General features: G+C 38.1%; 1 protein-coding gene across 2 annotated transcripts in view; it reads left to right on the forward strand.

The window, feature by feature from the left end:
- kcnc1b (potassium voltage-gated channel, Shaw-related subfamily, member 1b) overlaps positions 1–15,019 on the forward strand; it is a 28,389-nt gene that overhangs the window by 1,746 nt on the left and 11,624 nt on the right. For both annotated transcript variants that reach the window (XM_007235172.3, XM_007235171.3), the window contains exon 2: positions 13,261–14,194. In XM_007235172.3, coding sequence (XP_007235234.3) covers positions 13,261–14,194 — 934 coding nt within the window. The remainder of the gene's footprint in view (positions 1–13,260; positions 14,195–15,019) is intronic.

Genomic DNA, 15,019 nt, shown 5'->3' on the forward strand with positions numbered 1-15,019 from the left:
CAAGTAGCACAATCTATACTACTACACCTTTTTGGAATGTGTTTGCTGAAATGTTTGTAAATATTGGTGTTTATCCATTACAGATTAGATTTAAGCACAATCCATATACATTATAATGCATTGACACAGTTCCATAATTGTACCAATTTTCTGCCTTTTTCCACTCTTATCTAACACACTACCCCTTTTTATCTAATAACACGGTGAACCATTTGAGCCCTTTGATTTTTGATCACAAAACAAGAAAATAGCGAATGACAGAAGAAGGGAATCTTTTTAATTATACGATAAGCCTGAATGTGAAGCACAGGCAAATAGAATTCCCTGTTACTTCAAGAGCTCTTGTTTCAGTACTGAGTGACCTTGAAGGCGAATGCATCAATATCTTTTAGTAGCATGGCAACGAATGGAGCAGTGAAGTGGTAACTCAGACATACACTGAATGTATGAATGAGCAACCTTGACTATTTCTCCTGTTCATTAAAACCTAATGTCATTATGTTTTTTTTTTGTTGTGGTAAGTGAAATGTAGAGTACAGTGTAAATCATTTGACATAAAGCCAAATGGCTCACAGACTGTAATTGTGTAGACAGATCATGTTCCCTCCCACAGAGCTCTACCACTGACTGCTGCTCACTCACTTTGATGTGCTACAAGCAGCATCCATGACCCCCGGAGCTACACACACACACACACACACATACACCCATACAGACATCAAAAGATGAGCCACTCAATATCTTCATTATATGGTTTCAAGTCTCAGGCCTGGGCCCAGCCACATCTCGTATTGATATCTCCTGCTTCACTTCCACCATGAGACCAGTAAGCTCTTAAACACATCTAAATGTGATCCCAGCATTTACACACATTTTGGCAGTCAGGTTGAAAACAGGTCAGTAGTGTTTACTCTGACCCAAAGGCTCTGGCACTGAGAGGGCCCAGGATGGCAGGCCTCCAGCCTCAGATTGTTTTGGCTGCTGAAAAAGCTGTATGTAGCTTAATCGAGGAAGAGTGGGTGTGAGAGGGGAAAGTTACATTGACAGAGAGATAAAAGTGATGTACTGTATTTATATATAGAAAGAGATGTGTGTGTGTGTATGTGTGTGCTGGTCTTCACATAAGGAGCATTGGCTGGGGCTGCTTGCATCTGCTCCAGGATGATAGTGATGACGCTGGACTGCTGGAAGGAGATGTTTTATTCATTTGGCTGTGGCTAGGGCTGTCCTGCTCCAGTGCTGGGGGCCAGGCTGCTCTGTGTGTCTGCCATGGCTGAGAGCTGCTGGACCTCTGATAACACCACAGAGATTAATGTACTGCCTGATCTAAAACAACCAGTAGCAACCTAATAAAGTCTTCTCACTTCCCTAGAAATCAGATGAAGCCTGTGTTAGAGTGATGTGTTTTTCATTGCCATGAGTTCACTGTGTTCTAGGCATGGGATGATGCCTCTTTGCCTCTTTCAATACTATTATATCTAAGCCTGTCATAATAATTCATTATTGATTTATCGTACAACAAATGGACATAACCTCAATAATATTTGATAATCACGATATTGTCTGTTCAGTAAACAGTATTTTAGCCAGTCATGCAATGATCAATGCTTCAATATTAATTTCCCAAATTTGTCAATAATCCTTTTAATGTGTTTACTATGAACTTGGCTTATCGGATAATAGGAAAAAGTAATAATCAGATTTTTGCCTAGCAACCAGCTTCAGTGATACAAACGTCATTTATAACCCAACACGTCAGGCTGTGTTTTTTATATACATTAAGCCACAATATGAACATACATTTAGAATAATAGAATAATTTCAGTGTCATTACAAAGTGTTTTCTCGCAGTGTCAGGTGCTGATTTAAATGCTGCTTGTGCATTTCCTGTATCATGGTATGGTTTCATGCATGCACAATTCAAGTTTCTGAGCTAAAATCCAGCTCTCTTTATTGGATTTCTTAATTGTATTTTTAGATTGTACTAGTGCTGGGTGGTATAACCATAAATGCATATCACATTTTTTTTTAAGATTGACGGTTTCACAGTATATCACAGTATTTTTATACGTCACGTCAGAGAGCGCCGCGTTGGCCGGACTGTGAGCTGCATCACCCGGGCTGTGAGCCGCGTCGCCCGGGCTGTGAGCCGCGCAAAGGACCGCCGCGTTGGCCGGGCTGTGCGCAGCTCTGCGCTAACCTCTCTAAACTATCTAGCTCACTCAGGTACCCTCTGCCTTTTTATCACAGTGGCACACAGATCACTGATATGAATGTGAACACTTATTTAAAAAAATATTTATACACCAGTGCCTAGTAAGCTAACCTGGTGGTGGTGTTAAATTACCTGACTGAATTAGCTAGCCAGTTAGCTTAAGTTACCTGTTCAGGAGAAAAGTAGCAGCTCTGAGTTGGTATTGTAGTCTTCTCTACCTTTTGAACTCACTGAAAAATAATTACTACTGAAAATAAGTTAAATATTAGTCCTTTAAATTCCAACCAAAGTTTTTATTCTACTGGCCACTAGGGGGCCTGCGAAAGGCTATGGTGACGCTCAAACACAACTGTTCACACAACAGGTAAAAGTGGTCCAAATCCACTTAAGGAGCTAACAGCTGGGCTTATTACAGAGAATAAAGAATTTGTATAAAGCCTGCTTCTTCACTTTCCTGCCACTAAACCTCCCTCACTGCTATTGTCCATTTTCCCTTTTCCTTATAGCCTTTTTGTCCACCTTAATGATGGAAAAAATCACATTATATATCTGATTTGTGTTGGATTTCAATTCCACACATGAAAGGGGTTAAAAATTTTGATTTGGAAATTCCACATTAAATGGGTTTTTGCTAATTTATTTTGGACGACTTTTACCTGCTGTGTGAATGTAGTCTATTACTGTCACACTCAAACTAAAACTCAAAACTACTCCCCACAGAAAGAAATACACAACTTAGAATGTCACATAACACAGTGTAAGTGTGCACTGTTTAAGGATAGCTTTAGCTTTCGAGGATTGGATCAGATTCCTTCTTTCTTTCCCAATATCCAGTCCAGTTTATTTTTTTAACACTGATGCCAATATATGGTTTATTTCATTGCAACATCTACTTTGTTCATTTTATTCACATAGCATATAATCTTTTCCATTCTAATAAAGAACAGAATTCAGAGTACTTTCCACTGTGGTTTATACCACATTCTGTGAGGCATCACTACTGCTAAGGCTGAGAAATCATCTCTGGAGTTAAGATAGCAGGACACTACTTGGGTGCCTTTATCCTGCATAAAATATTAATCTCTTCAGAAGATGTTAAGTATTTTTTTCACTGAAGCTTTTCTATACGTAATGCATTTTCCCTCAGGGCAGTATGTTTATGATGAATATGTTAAGAGGTCATGTATGATAAAAGCCCCCCATTTCTGCATTTAGTTGTGAATGATTTTAGAAATTATTCTGGCACCCCTGTGTTCCCAGCCTTTTTCTCACTGCAGAAGGAACTGGGCTTGATGTGTTTTCCTGAGTCAATTCAATTGTGCAGTTATTTTTAGCCTCCCTCCATCAAACTGTAGGTCTTAATTACATTACAACTTGACAACTCAATTACTTGCTGCAATCACCACTCACATATCTCTTTATCTCTGCTTAAAGTATGGAAGGCTCACAGAGACATCCCCAGTATGTTTCATCACATGTTTGACTGTCAATATATCAGGAAAACAAGAATCTTTAATGGTTTTAGCTAGTGTTCTAACTATTCTGATAAAGTAATATTACAGATATTGTCACATGAAAGTGTGTCACAAGGGTATAATGTATGATGGCAGAAATTAGTAGCAGAGGACACTACTACTAGATGTTGGTATTAGGCCTGATTTCAGAATAAAATGTTGAATTACATATATTTGGTATATACTGAAAGAATCGGGTCTGGCTATCATCTACCCATATTTAGTATTTCTGATGTACAATTCTTGAATATAAATTAAAGAGAAATAATATTTACTGCTTACAAAATATTATTTACTAATTAGGTTGTAAAAAATCCGATGTTTTAATGCAGCAGCACAGCTTAGCCTTAAAGAAACAATAACTCCGGGTGATAAATTCGAGCATGTGTGTGAAATGACTACAGGAGTCCAACTTCCAAACACTGGAATGACTTTTCTGCCCCACCCACTCCTCCCTAGATGCCAAGCTCACACATGTTGTCAAATTGACACACAGTGGTCAGTGATGATGATTAGTCTTACTCTATAGCTGATCAGTAAATATATATACGATTCAGTATCCAAAATACCCATCCCTTAGTGGTGGTGGTGGTAAAGTACCCAGCTATGGTTAACAAATCTAACTGAAGCTCAGTGATTACCTAATCAGCAGAAAAAATTGCCAGCTAGTCTGTTACCATGGCTGCAGCACACTGTTTGCTTGCTGTTTTTTTATACCTGGCAATCCGGGGTGTGGATTTCAATCCAGTTACATTTTTTTGTTTACCAAAGGATTAATAGCACTAGTTCTTGTTTTTTGAAAACATTGTTACATGTATAAACAATAAGTAATACATCAGTATTATCTACATTACTACAGAATGGTTACCCAAACATACTGCTGAATAACAATTTTAGAGAGAGAAAAACACAAAAAAAAGAATGACAATGAGCTGTAATGCTTGAAAAAGCGAATAACTCTCCACCATAGACAACACAAATTTAAACCCATACAAAAATCACCATAGCACACCACAAATTACCATAAACCCCCATAAATAAGGACAAATAAGATAGACACATCACATAACACTCATCTGTTATACATGACTATTTATGCACATAAACCATTAACTACTGTGCATAGATCATACATATTGTATATGTATGTCTTTATATCAAAGTATCAATTACTGGATGCATGCATAATATATGGAAGAACACATTTATTAATGATTGATAAATACAAACATACATATATGCACATATAAGTAGTACACAGTTGTATACACAACTGAATAATATGTCAGTTTGGTAAATTGGGCTACGAATGTCATACATTTAAAATGGATATAATGCCATAGATCATATTTCTGTTGATTTTCCTGTGATTCTGATGCCAACAACAAAATCTAGTGCTGAAATGATGGCAGCACAGTACCGTACAACCAGAGTGAGGATCAAATGAAAATGCTGTGTTGTCAGAATAAAGGAGAATGACAGTTTATGGCACTTTGTTTCAAAGTACCCATGAAATCTGATATGTTTAGAAGAGGTTTGACATTGTTTACTGATGTACTGATGTGATCTGTGTTGTAAGCTATACTCATATCAGGGGCTGTTTCTGACACTTTTAACACTTACAGACTTTGCTGATGTCTTAATATACTATAGTAGTGTGCTTTTTATCATATAAATCATTTTAAACAAGAAGGTCAGCTTGTGTATCGGCTAGCCTGTGTGGCCATCTGGTTTAAAATGTGTGTGATGAGTCGGTGGGTGATTGTGGGCCTGAGCACTGACTTGTCCAGACTTGCTTTCTCAGTAATTATCCTCCCACATGTCACTCATTAGCCTGCTTGGCAGGAGTGTACATGTGTGCATTTGTGTGTGTGTCTGGGAGGGGGGGTGTTCAGGGTAAACAACAGAGCACCAGTAGCACAACATCAGATCAAGTCTGTCTCTGCTGGCCACTGATCTTACACCCACACATGACTTTTGCAGAAGTATGAACAGCCAGTTCAATCTACATTTCTTCTTTGGTTTTGTAAATGAGCTTTTGTTAAATCCTCTTGAGGAAACATACAAACATATGGCACGTTTTTAATACACATTACACACAGTACCAGTCAAAATTTTGGACACACCTTAAATTCAATAGTTTTGCACATCTTGACATTTTCTCAGTCAGTTTTTTTGTGATTTTATTTTACAGCTGTAATTTACTTGAACTTCTTGTCCTCTTAATGTGTTTGAGAGCATCAATTGTTTTGTGAAGACCCCATTTGAGTAATGTTTTGCAAAAACGATGAAACTGGCTCTCTGGATTGCCAGCCTCAGAAACAGCACCACAAAATAGAGCCTACCTACAGTAAACGTTTTAAAGTTAACAAAACTGTCATTCTTAAAAAAAAAACATTTTCTTTTAAAGTCAAACGAGCACTGGATGTTCATCTACACAGATTTCTCTTATAAAAATTGTTTATTTGGGTAAGTAAAGCACTTCCGTTTATTTATAATAAGCTTAGATTCCCAATATTTTAGCGTGGTTAGCAGCAGCGCTAGCCGCGGTCAGCAGCAGCACTAGTAAACGGCGCCCAACAGCGCTACACTGAGGAACCCTAAGTGTTCTGGTAAGCCAGGGTGCTATCAGATAGCGATTTGTCCCACGTAGTTTGTTTTAACGCGGTAAACGCGCAGACTACAGTCCGATATACTTACCTCTAAACGTTGAAAGAGCTAGCTCGGTTAACAAGTAATGCTAATACTGAATACTTTACTGAAACTCCTGTATAACACTGTTGTAAGGAGCTTTACTGCTCCTTACAACCTGACTGGTAGAATTCATACATAAGATGCACCGGATTATAAGATGCACTGATGATTTTTGGGAAAATTAAAGAATTTTCTTATTTCTTATTCTTATTTGCTAAAAAGATGTTTAAATTTAAAGTAATACCTGACACATGTGCATAATAGTTTGTGTGTCTGATTTTTAAGCTAAGCTTCTGAATAGCACTGCAACACTTCATTCTGGGTGTAAATGTTTACGATGATGGATGTAGTTTTACAGATGGCTGCAACATCATATTTCTTTTCAAACTAGTTATACTCAGTTTATTTGTAAATAATACTGTGTTACTAAAAAACTATTTTAAATAAAATGAATCATTCAGGTTTAATAAGAAATGGTAAACTTAAGCAGCAATGTTTTTTTTTCAGGTTGGGCTTGAGTATTTGTCATGGTTTGTGTAAATAACCCAGTTGATGGTAGTGATCAGGGTGTTTGTAGGTGTTGTACATCACAGGCATGATGCTGGTCTTGTTCTTTGCTTTGGAAGGCATCATTCAGCAGCAATGCGACTCACACGACTGGATGGTCATCAGCTTTAATAGTGAAGTAAAGCACATCCCATAATGACAGCACACACTGAGGTCACTGCTGAGGCACTGGCAGTACACCTATTAGACAGCATCCCATCAAACACGGATCAACTGTTTCAGATATCACACTGTGATTGATTAGACTGAGCAGTGCCTATGAGTCTAGACCTAGATGGAACTGTGAGGTGACTGGTCTATGATATTACATCAACGTAAAACAAATAGAGGGGTAACCTTATGTGTATTAATACAGAAACGGCAGGGTATGGGCATCATGGCCTAGTGTACACACTGTACCCACAATTAAGGTAAAATTTACAGGCAGGGTAATTGTGCAAATAAGCATGTCACTCTAAATCTAAAGTGGTATGCCATTGGTTTTGTTTTTTATATAATCTTTACTTTTGTCACTTTCTACTTTTTTCCATTATGTAAAACGGCCAGTTGTTCTTTACATTATGTCAGAGTTTCATGTTAAATAGATCAGTATAAACGCTTCAAAATTATTATCCCAATTTGATTAATAAACACATTTTAATATCACACAAATATCAGACAAAAATCAATTTTTATTTTAAATAATTTTCATTTTTAAATATTATTTATTAAGGTAAAACAAAATATCCCGTAATCGTCCCCTTATCCCCTAAACAGTCTCTGAGGAGGAATTTTGTCCCACTCTTATCTGTAGAATTGTTTTAATTCAGCTACATTGGACGGTTTTTGAGCAAATTGTTTTGGATTCTTTTGTGCCCATGCACTTTTGTAGTAATACGTTTTCTACATTTGTGAATAATAGCTCTCACTGTGGTTCGCTGGAGTCCCAAAGCATTACAAATGTCTTTGTAACCTCTTCCAGACTGAAAGATATCAATGACTTGTGTCATTTGTCTTCTGAAACACCCCATATAGTAAATTTGCTTTTAGTGTTAAAGTAAAACTGATATCAGCCACTGGTGGCAAATTTACTGTGTAGAAACAAAAAATAAACTAATGTTAAAGTGGACAGCAATCTGTTGTGAGTCCCATCCATGAGTCATGATGCAGGCCTCAGTTGTGAAGGACTGAAAAGGAACAAACTCTTACAAAACTATTTTCTTGTCATAATGAATAATTAACAGCATCTGTACTGTCCGTTTGGTTATCCAGCAGGACTGTGAAGATGGGTCTAGAAAAGCAGCTTATGAGTTATTCTGATATATATGCTCTATTTCTCCTTCATTTAACCTCTTTCACTCCTTTCTAATTCTTTAATTAATCCCCTGCCATTGTTTATCACATTCCTCTCTCTCCTTTTCATTTACTCTTTCACTCTCTCACCTTCCATTGGTTTATGTCATTTTTACGGCATTTATGCTTCCCTTCTCCCATCTTTTCGATTCTGCACTCTGCACATGATTCTTCTGTCTTTAAACAATCTATTGCCCCTTTCTCTAGCTGTTCTGTTCCACTGCTATTTCCCAGAATGAGACTGTACATTATTGTCTGCTCACAACCACACAAACCAGTCTTAAACCAAACACAGGCTTTCCGCCAGAACACAAAGACGAGAGGTTGATTCTGATGATAAATGAAAAGCTCCTATTTGTGTGTTTGTTTATGTGTGTGTGTGAGAGTGAGAGAGAGTGTGTGTGATCAGTGGCTGTCTGAATGCTCTGTGTCTCAGACAAAACATCCCTACTCCGCACAAACGGCCAACAAAGCACATCCAGGGAATTCTGTCTGTTTGACTAAGTACTGGGTGACCCAGATATGTAGTGCCTGTGGAGAGAGAGACTTTGTGAGAAGCAATATGCTGTGGAAGGAGCTGAAAACTGAGCAGTGGGGATGATTTTCAGAAGGATTGGCTGGACAAAGGCTCCCAGGGGCAAGCAGTCACTAGAAGCTCCATTAAATGCAGATATATAATTAATCAATAGCTAATGTCTGGTAATTTGTTGCCAATTACAAACTAATCAGTCCTGAGTCTTACGTCAATGGAAAGACTCATGGAAAGGCTGCATTGAAAGAAATTGATGAAACATTATCTGATCTTGGCTGTATTTCAGGTCAAAGCATTTTGTTCTCAGCACTATATGAACCACCTTGCCAGTGGCCTGTAGTCGACATACTTGTCCTCCACAGTAAAACCATCCCATCCATACCTGTAAAGAAGTGTCCAAGCCCCGAAGGGCTCGTTTTCTATCACCATGACCACACAACCAGCACACGCTGACCTTGCCAGGGGCATCCTGCAGTCCCTGGTGAGAGGGGCTACAGTTAAATTTAGCTTGTTGAGGTGGAGGAGAGTTGGGCTGGCGCCACTTTGCCATCCTCTACCGTCCTTGGGCTGAAGTAGTGATCTTGAGGAGCAGCAGCAGAAGTAGGGCTTAAGTGACGCACTTCTGGTAAAATGGCAGAACTCTCTATTGCAAATAGCTATACCAACATGACACTAAAGCCTGTTATAGTGCTGGTTTATAGAGAGCCTTCCCACTTCATATCTTCCCCGTTGTATCAGAGAGTGACTGCAAAACACTAGCGGAAGTCCAGGGAGTGAGTCCAAAATAAATGTGCGTGAATGGAGGTAATTGGCTAAAAACTTGGCTGTGCACTTTCTACTCCTTATATTTTAAAAATAGCAGTTTTACTACATATTTAATTTATGCTGGTTTTCATTCTGGCTTGTCATTGCTAAAAAACCCTGTCCAGATAAATCTCTCCACCCAAATAGAATGAATCTGATTATGGTTGAATGAGAAGTATAAACATATACCATTCCAACACCCTGTTGGTTTATACGTGATCCATCGCACGTGCACGTGAAACCCTACACTCCAGCAAGGACATAGCAGACGTGTGTAGCCTAGTATGAAGATGATCTGTTCAGAACCTCAAGAGAATTTGAGTCCCAACTAAGCTTCTTTCATGTATATGCATTTCAATAAAATACATACATTTTCAATGGGCATATATTAGTCTGAAACAGGGAGCCTAGTGCATCACAATATTTTTAACATTAACGTTTTAATATAACATTATAGTCATTATGGCTTTTAGAAAAATGTGTTTTGGGGAGGGGGTAGTGTACTATAAGCTCATTTGGCATTGCCTAACCCTTTTCCTTGCTTTTATTCTTTAAATAGTTTTGAAACCAGTACTTTTACACTTTTACTTGAGTGAAAAGCTTGAGTTGATACTTCAACTTCTACAGAAGTATTTTAAACCCTTGTGTCTCTAGATACTTATACCTGAATAATGAATGTGAATACTTCTGACACTTTTGAGTATTACTGCTACTGTGTGCTGACTGGTTGGGGAGCTGATACTGGAATTACAGCCAGAGCAAGTTTAAAGGTTTATAACTGGAGTTTGAAAACTTAACAAAATATGTCTTGGGTACTAAAACATTTATTGTTATACTGTGTTGAGGACATTTTTAGTATAACTTTACTTATAAACTATGATAAACGATTTTGCTCAGATTTCCCATATGAGCTCATTTATTTTGTATTTACTCAAGAGCACCCCTGGTGGCCCAACAAATTCAGAAGAGATTCTTAAGTGGGTAATCTTCTCTCTTTTAGGGATTCTCTGCTTGTACTCTGATCTAATATTTCTGTTAAACATGGTACTGTTGAGGAAACTTGCTCTATCCTGATGTAACTTATTGTAAACAAATTTCCAAAAGCTCATTACACTGCAGGTTTAAGCAGAGGCTACAGGCTAACAAACTAATTAGCACTACTTATCTAACTAACCCAAAACATTAAAATAAGAAAAGAGTTAGTACAAAGTAAAGTATAAAAATATAGATTATGATGATCAACAGAAGAGATGAGACCCTAAGATCTGCTTTATTATTCAGATTCACTGATGTGGGAATTCTAGGTCAAGAATGATATCCAATATTACACGTGTATATATCTGCAGATATATATCTTACAGGGAGACTGGACACTCAAGTATAACTTTATAACCTTAAAACTAAAAATAATAAATATAAAATAGCTAAAATCAATTCATTTTAAAGTAACATTGACATTGTTGACCAATTGTAGTTGTGCGGCCAGTGTTTTTTGCCATGCAGTAAATAACGTAACAGTTTCAAATATTGACTGTATCAGCCAATGCCAATAATTTAAAAAAATATCTTCCATCTCTAATGAAAAGTGTAAAGCATTACTATTTAATAGGGGTGTCACAATTCTCTAAATCCTCGATTCGATTTCATTTTCGATTTGAGGGTCACGATTCGATTCGATTCTCGATTTTCTTGTTTTTTTTTCTTGTTATTTTATGCCTCATAAAATTTAAATAATATATTTATTATTATTATTATTATAAATATTATAAATAGTATTATTATTATTTATTAAGATATATATGGTAATGCCATCTAGTGACTTTTTTTGGTAGCAACAGTGTGCACTATTAAAACAAGCAGTTTATCAGAGCTGTGTGTGGATGGCTGGTGAAACTGCTCACTTACATGAAGCTGAAGTTCTTCATCCAACCACTAGTCGGAGCTGCAGCAGCAGCACAAGCTCCGCTCTCGTCACTACTTCAGTACAGCCCAGCCACGGGCTACAGAGCTCAGCCAGTCCGTTTTTACTGTTTCTGTAAACAAATAAAGGTTTTAACCCCACTAACCGGATAATACAGCTCACTACAGTTCATCTTTCAGCCCAAGCAGCTAACAGCAGCAGGTTAGAACAGCCGACACGGAGTCACTGCTCGGATTACATTATAAACAGGTCAGTTAGCGCGCTGCTAACCTCAGGATGTTTATAACTACGGAGTTTAGTGGACACACCACGGCCGCCAGGTAAGTCTTTTAAAGGCTACTGAAGACTATTAAAGGCTATTAGAGGTTATTGAAAGCATTATTGGGGGGCAGAAATCAGTACAGGCTGGTTAGATAAGTGATGTGGTGAAACTGTGACTAGCGCTGTCACAGTGATGTTTATTAACGTCATTAAAACAGATTTTGTCAGGTATTGTCTTATAAATATTTACACATAACTTATATCTCTCCTGAAAAGCTTTTATTTTAGTCAGAAACACGCTTGTGTTTACTTTATCTGAGAGAAAGATGTTTTTTTAATTCAATGGAAAGCAACAGGTGTAGTCAATTATAAGTTTAAGATTTTTAATCCACCTCACTGTGATCTATAGTCAGTGTTCTCAAGTCACACTGACACACGCATTTCAGCGAGTTCACACGCTCTCACCTGCGCGCACCCACCCCTCCGTCAGATACAGATACAAAACCTGCGCGCCCAACCCCCGCCCCCCCTCCCCCGTTGGACAGATAAAAAACAGTGATCACACTCCCGCCGACACTCAAAACTTGAGAGCCCTGTCTATATTTCTATAAATCCGTTTTCAGTTTCTCCTCCGTGGTTGAAAGGCAGCTGTCTCTCACACAGCAGAACTGAGGGCGGGGCTGCGCTCATGCAGCGGCTCTCTATTTAAATGAATAGGATGCGCTGTGTTGGTGCCGCGCCATTTGCGTAGCGCGCGCGGGAGGGATCGTCGATCCTCTTTTTGACTTCGATACTCGAGACCATGACCTCATTTCGATTCGATTTCGATAAAATATCGAGATCGTGACACCCCTACTATTTAATGGATCTCACTAGATAACCCCAAAGTTCCTCTTTTAATTTAAATAACTTTCAATAGCATTCCTATTCGTCCTCCACCCATGTTTTCTGAAGAAGGCTGTTGGTAGTAGGCAGTCAATACAATATAAAAAGGTATATAAAAGTATTGTGTGATGGAACAGTTGTCCCTAGTGCTTAGTGCTGAGCAATATAACCTCAAATCAGTATCATGATTAATTGAACTTTTGACCTCAATTACACTATTAACACTGAATAACAGAAACACACTTATTAACAGAACTTAAAAACAGGAAATAACAAACAAGATTATATCTGTTAGTTTGATTATGCCAGATTAAACCAATTAAAGATTTCAAATCTTGGTTCATGTCTTGGTGGGTTCACAACATTCGGTTAATTGCCAGTCTTTAGCCCTTTTGATCTCTTGATCTGTTTCATCTGAAAATGAAAATGAAGAAAAAATGTGCTTTTGAGGGATTTTTTTCACTGATTTATAAAAAATATAGCAAACACTCTTTCTTGCTTTACTAATTGTTTCTTTTCTTCTTTTTTCACACAGTGGGTGGCATTCGCATCTCTGTTTTTCATCTTGGTGTCCATCACAACTTTCTGTCTGGAGACCCATGAGGCCTTTAACCCCATCATCAACCGGACAGAGTATGATGTGGTAGACAATGAAATTGTGGAACGAAATGTCCCCCAGACTGAGACCATGGTGCAGCTTACGTACATTGAGGGGGTCTGTGTTGTGTGGTTTACCTTTGAGTTCTTAATACGAATCACGTTCTGTCCCGACAAACTCAAGTTTGTAAGAAACGCCCTCAACATTATTGACTTTGTAGCCATTCTACCTTTCTACCTGGAAGTGGGACTAAGTGGCCTGTCCTCCAAAGCTGCGAAAGATGTGCTAGGGTTCCTGCGTGTGGTGCGCTTTGTCCGTATCCTCCGTATCTTCAAGCTGACTCGTCACTTTGTGGGTCTTCGCGTCCTGGGGCACACTCTCCGAGCCAGCACCAACGAATTCATCCTGCTCATTATCTTCCTCGCCCTCGGAGTCCTCATCTTTGCCACCATGATTTATTATGCTGAAAGGATTGGAGCCAATCCCAATGACCCCCGTGCTAGTGAACATACCTATTTCAAGAACATTCCTATCGGCTTCTGGTGGGCTGTGGTTACAATGACGACACTTGGCTACGGAGATATGTATCCTAAGACAACATCAGGCATGTTGGTGGGCGCACTTTGTGCTCTGGCTGGTGTGCTGACCATCGCCATGCCAGTGCCTGTCATTGTCAACAATTTTGGCATGTATTATTCTCTGGCAATGGCAAAACAAAAACTACCAAAGAAAAAGAACAAGCATATCCCCCGGATTCCCCCACTGGGCTCACCAAACTACTGTAAGTCAGTCATTAACTCTCCAAGACCCAGTACACACAGCGAGACCTGCCCTCTGGCCCAGGAAGAAGTCTCTGAGATTAGATACCAAGGTAAGTTATGATAGTATAATAACATGATACTTAATTCACACGAGACAGTTTTTACCTTATAAGAGCCAAACAATACACTAATAGTACTGCCATCAGCTGTAATATTTTACTTTGGATGCTTGCGTTATTGCAAACATAAGACACACCATTTGTGCCCTAAATAAATGAATCAAAAATAAATTTACGATTAAGGATTTTTAAATATTTAAATATGTTTGCAGAGTCACTGTGCATTTCTCTGAACACACTGTAATGCTACACCAGCAGCAGTTTAAAAGAGGCAGTGGCTGACTTCACATGTATTAGAGGAGGCATGTGCTGGTCTACTAGAGAAAGTTGGCTAATTGCCATTTTAAATTGAGGAGAAAATAGAATAAAAAAATATAGAAATAAATGTATAAAAAAGTTGAGATAATAATTAAATTCCAAAATGATTAGCATAGATATTGTAACTTGTGAAAGAGACCACTTCAGTTTCTGAATCAGTTTATCTGATTTTGCTAGGTATATGTTGGAGTAAAATTGTTTTATTCTATAAACTATGGACAACATTTTTCCCAAATTCCAAGTAAAAAAAAATAAAAATTGTCCTTAGAGCATTTATTTGCAAAAAACGAGAAATGGATGAAATAACAAAAAGGGGCAGAGCTTTCAGACTTCAAATAATGCAAAGAAAACAAGTTCATATTCCTAAAATTTTAAGAGTTCAGAAATCAATATTAGGTGGAATAACCCTGGTTTTTAATCAGAGTTTTCATGCATTTTGTCATGTTCTCCTCCACCAGTCTTACACAATGCTTTTGGATAACTTTATGCCACTTCTGG

The sequence above is a fragment of the Astyanax mexicanus genome, chromosome 2 (genome assembly GCF_023375975.1).
Source record: "Astyanax mexicanus isolate ESR-SI-001 chromosome 2, AstMex3_surface, whole genome shotgun sequence".
NCBI classification, from domain to species: Eukaryota; Metazoa; Chordata; class Actinopteri; order Characiformes; family Acestrorhamphidae; genus Astyanax; species Astyanax mexicanus.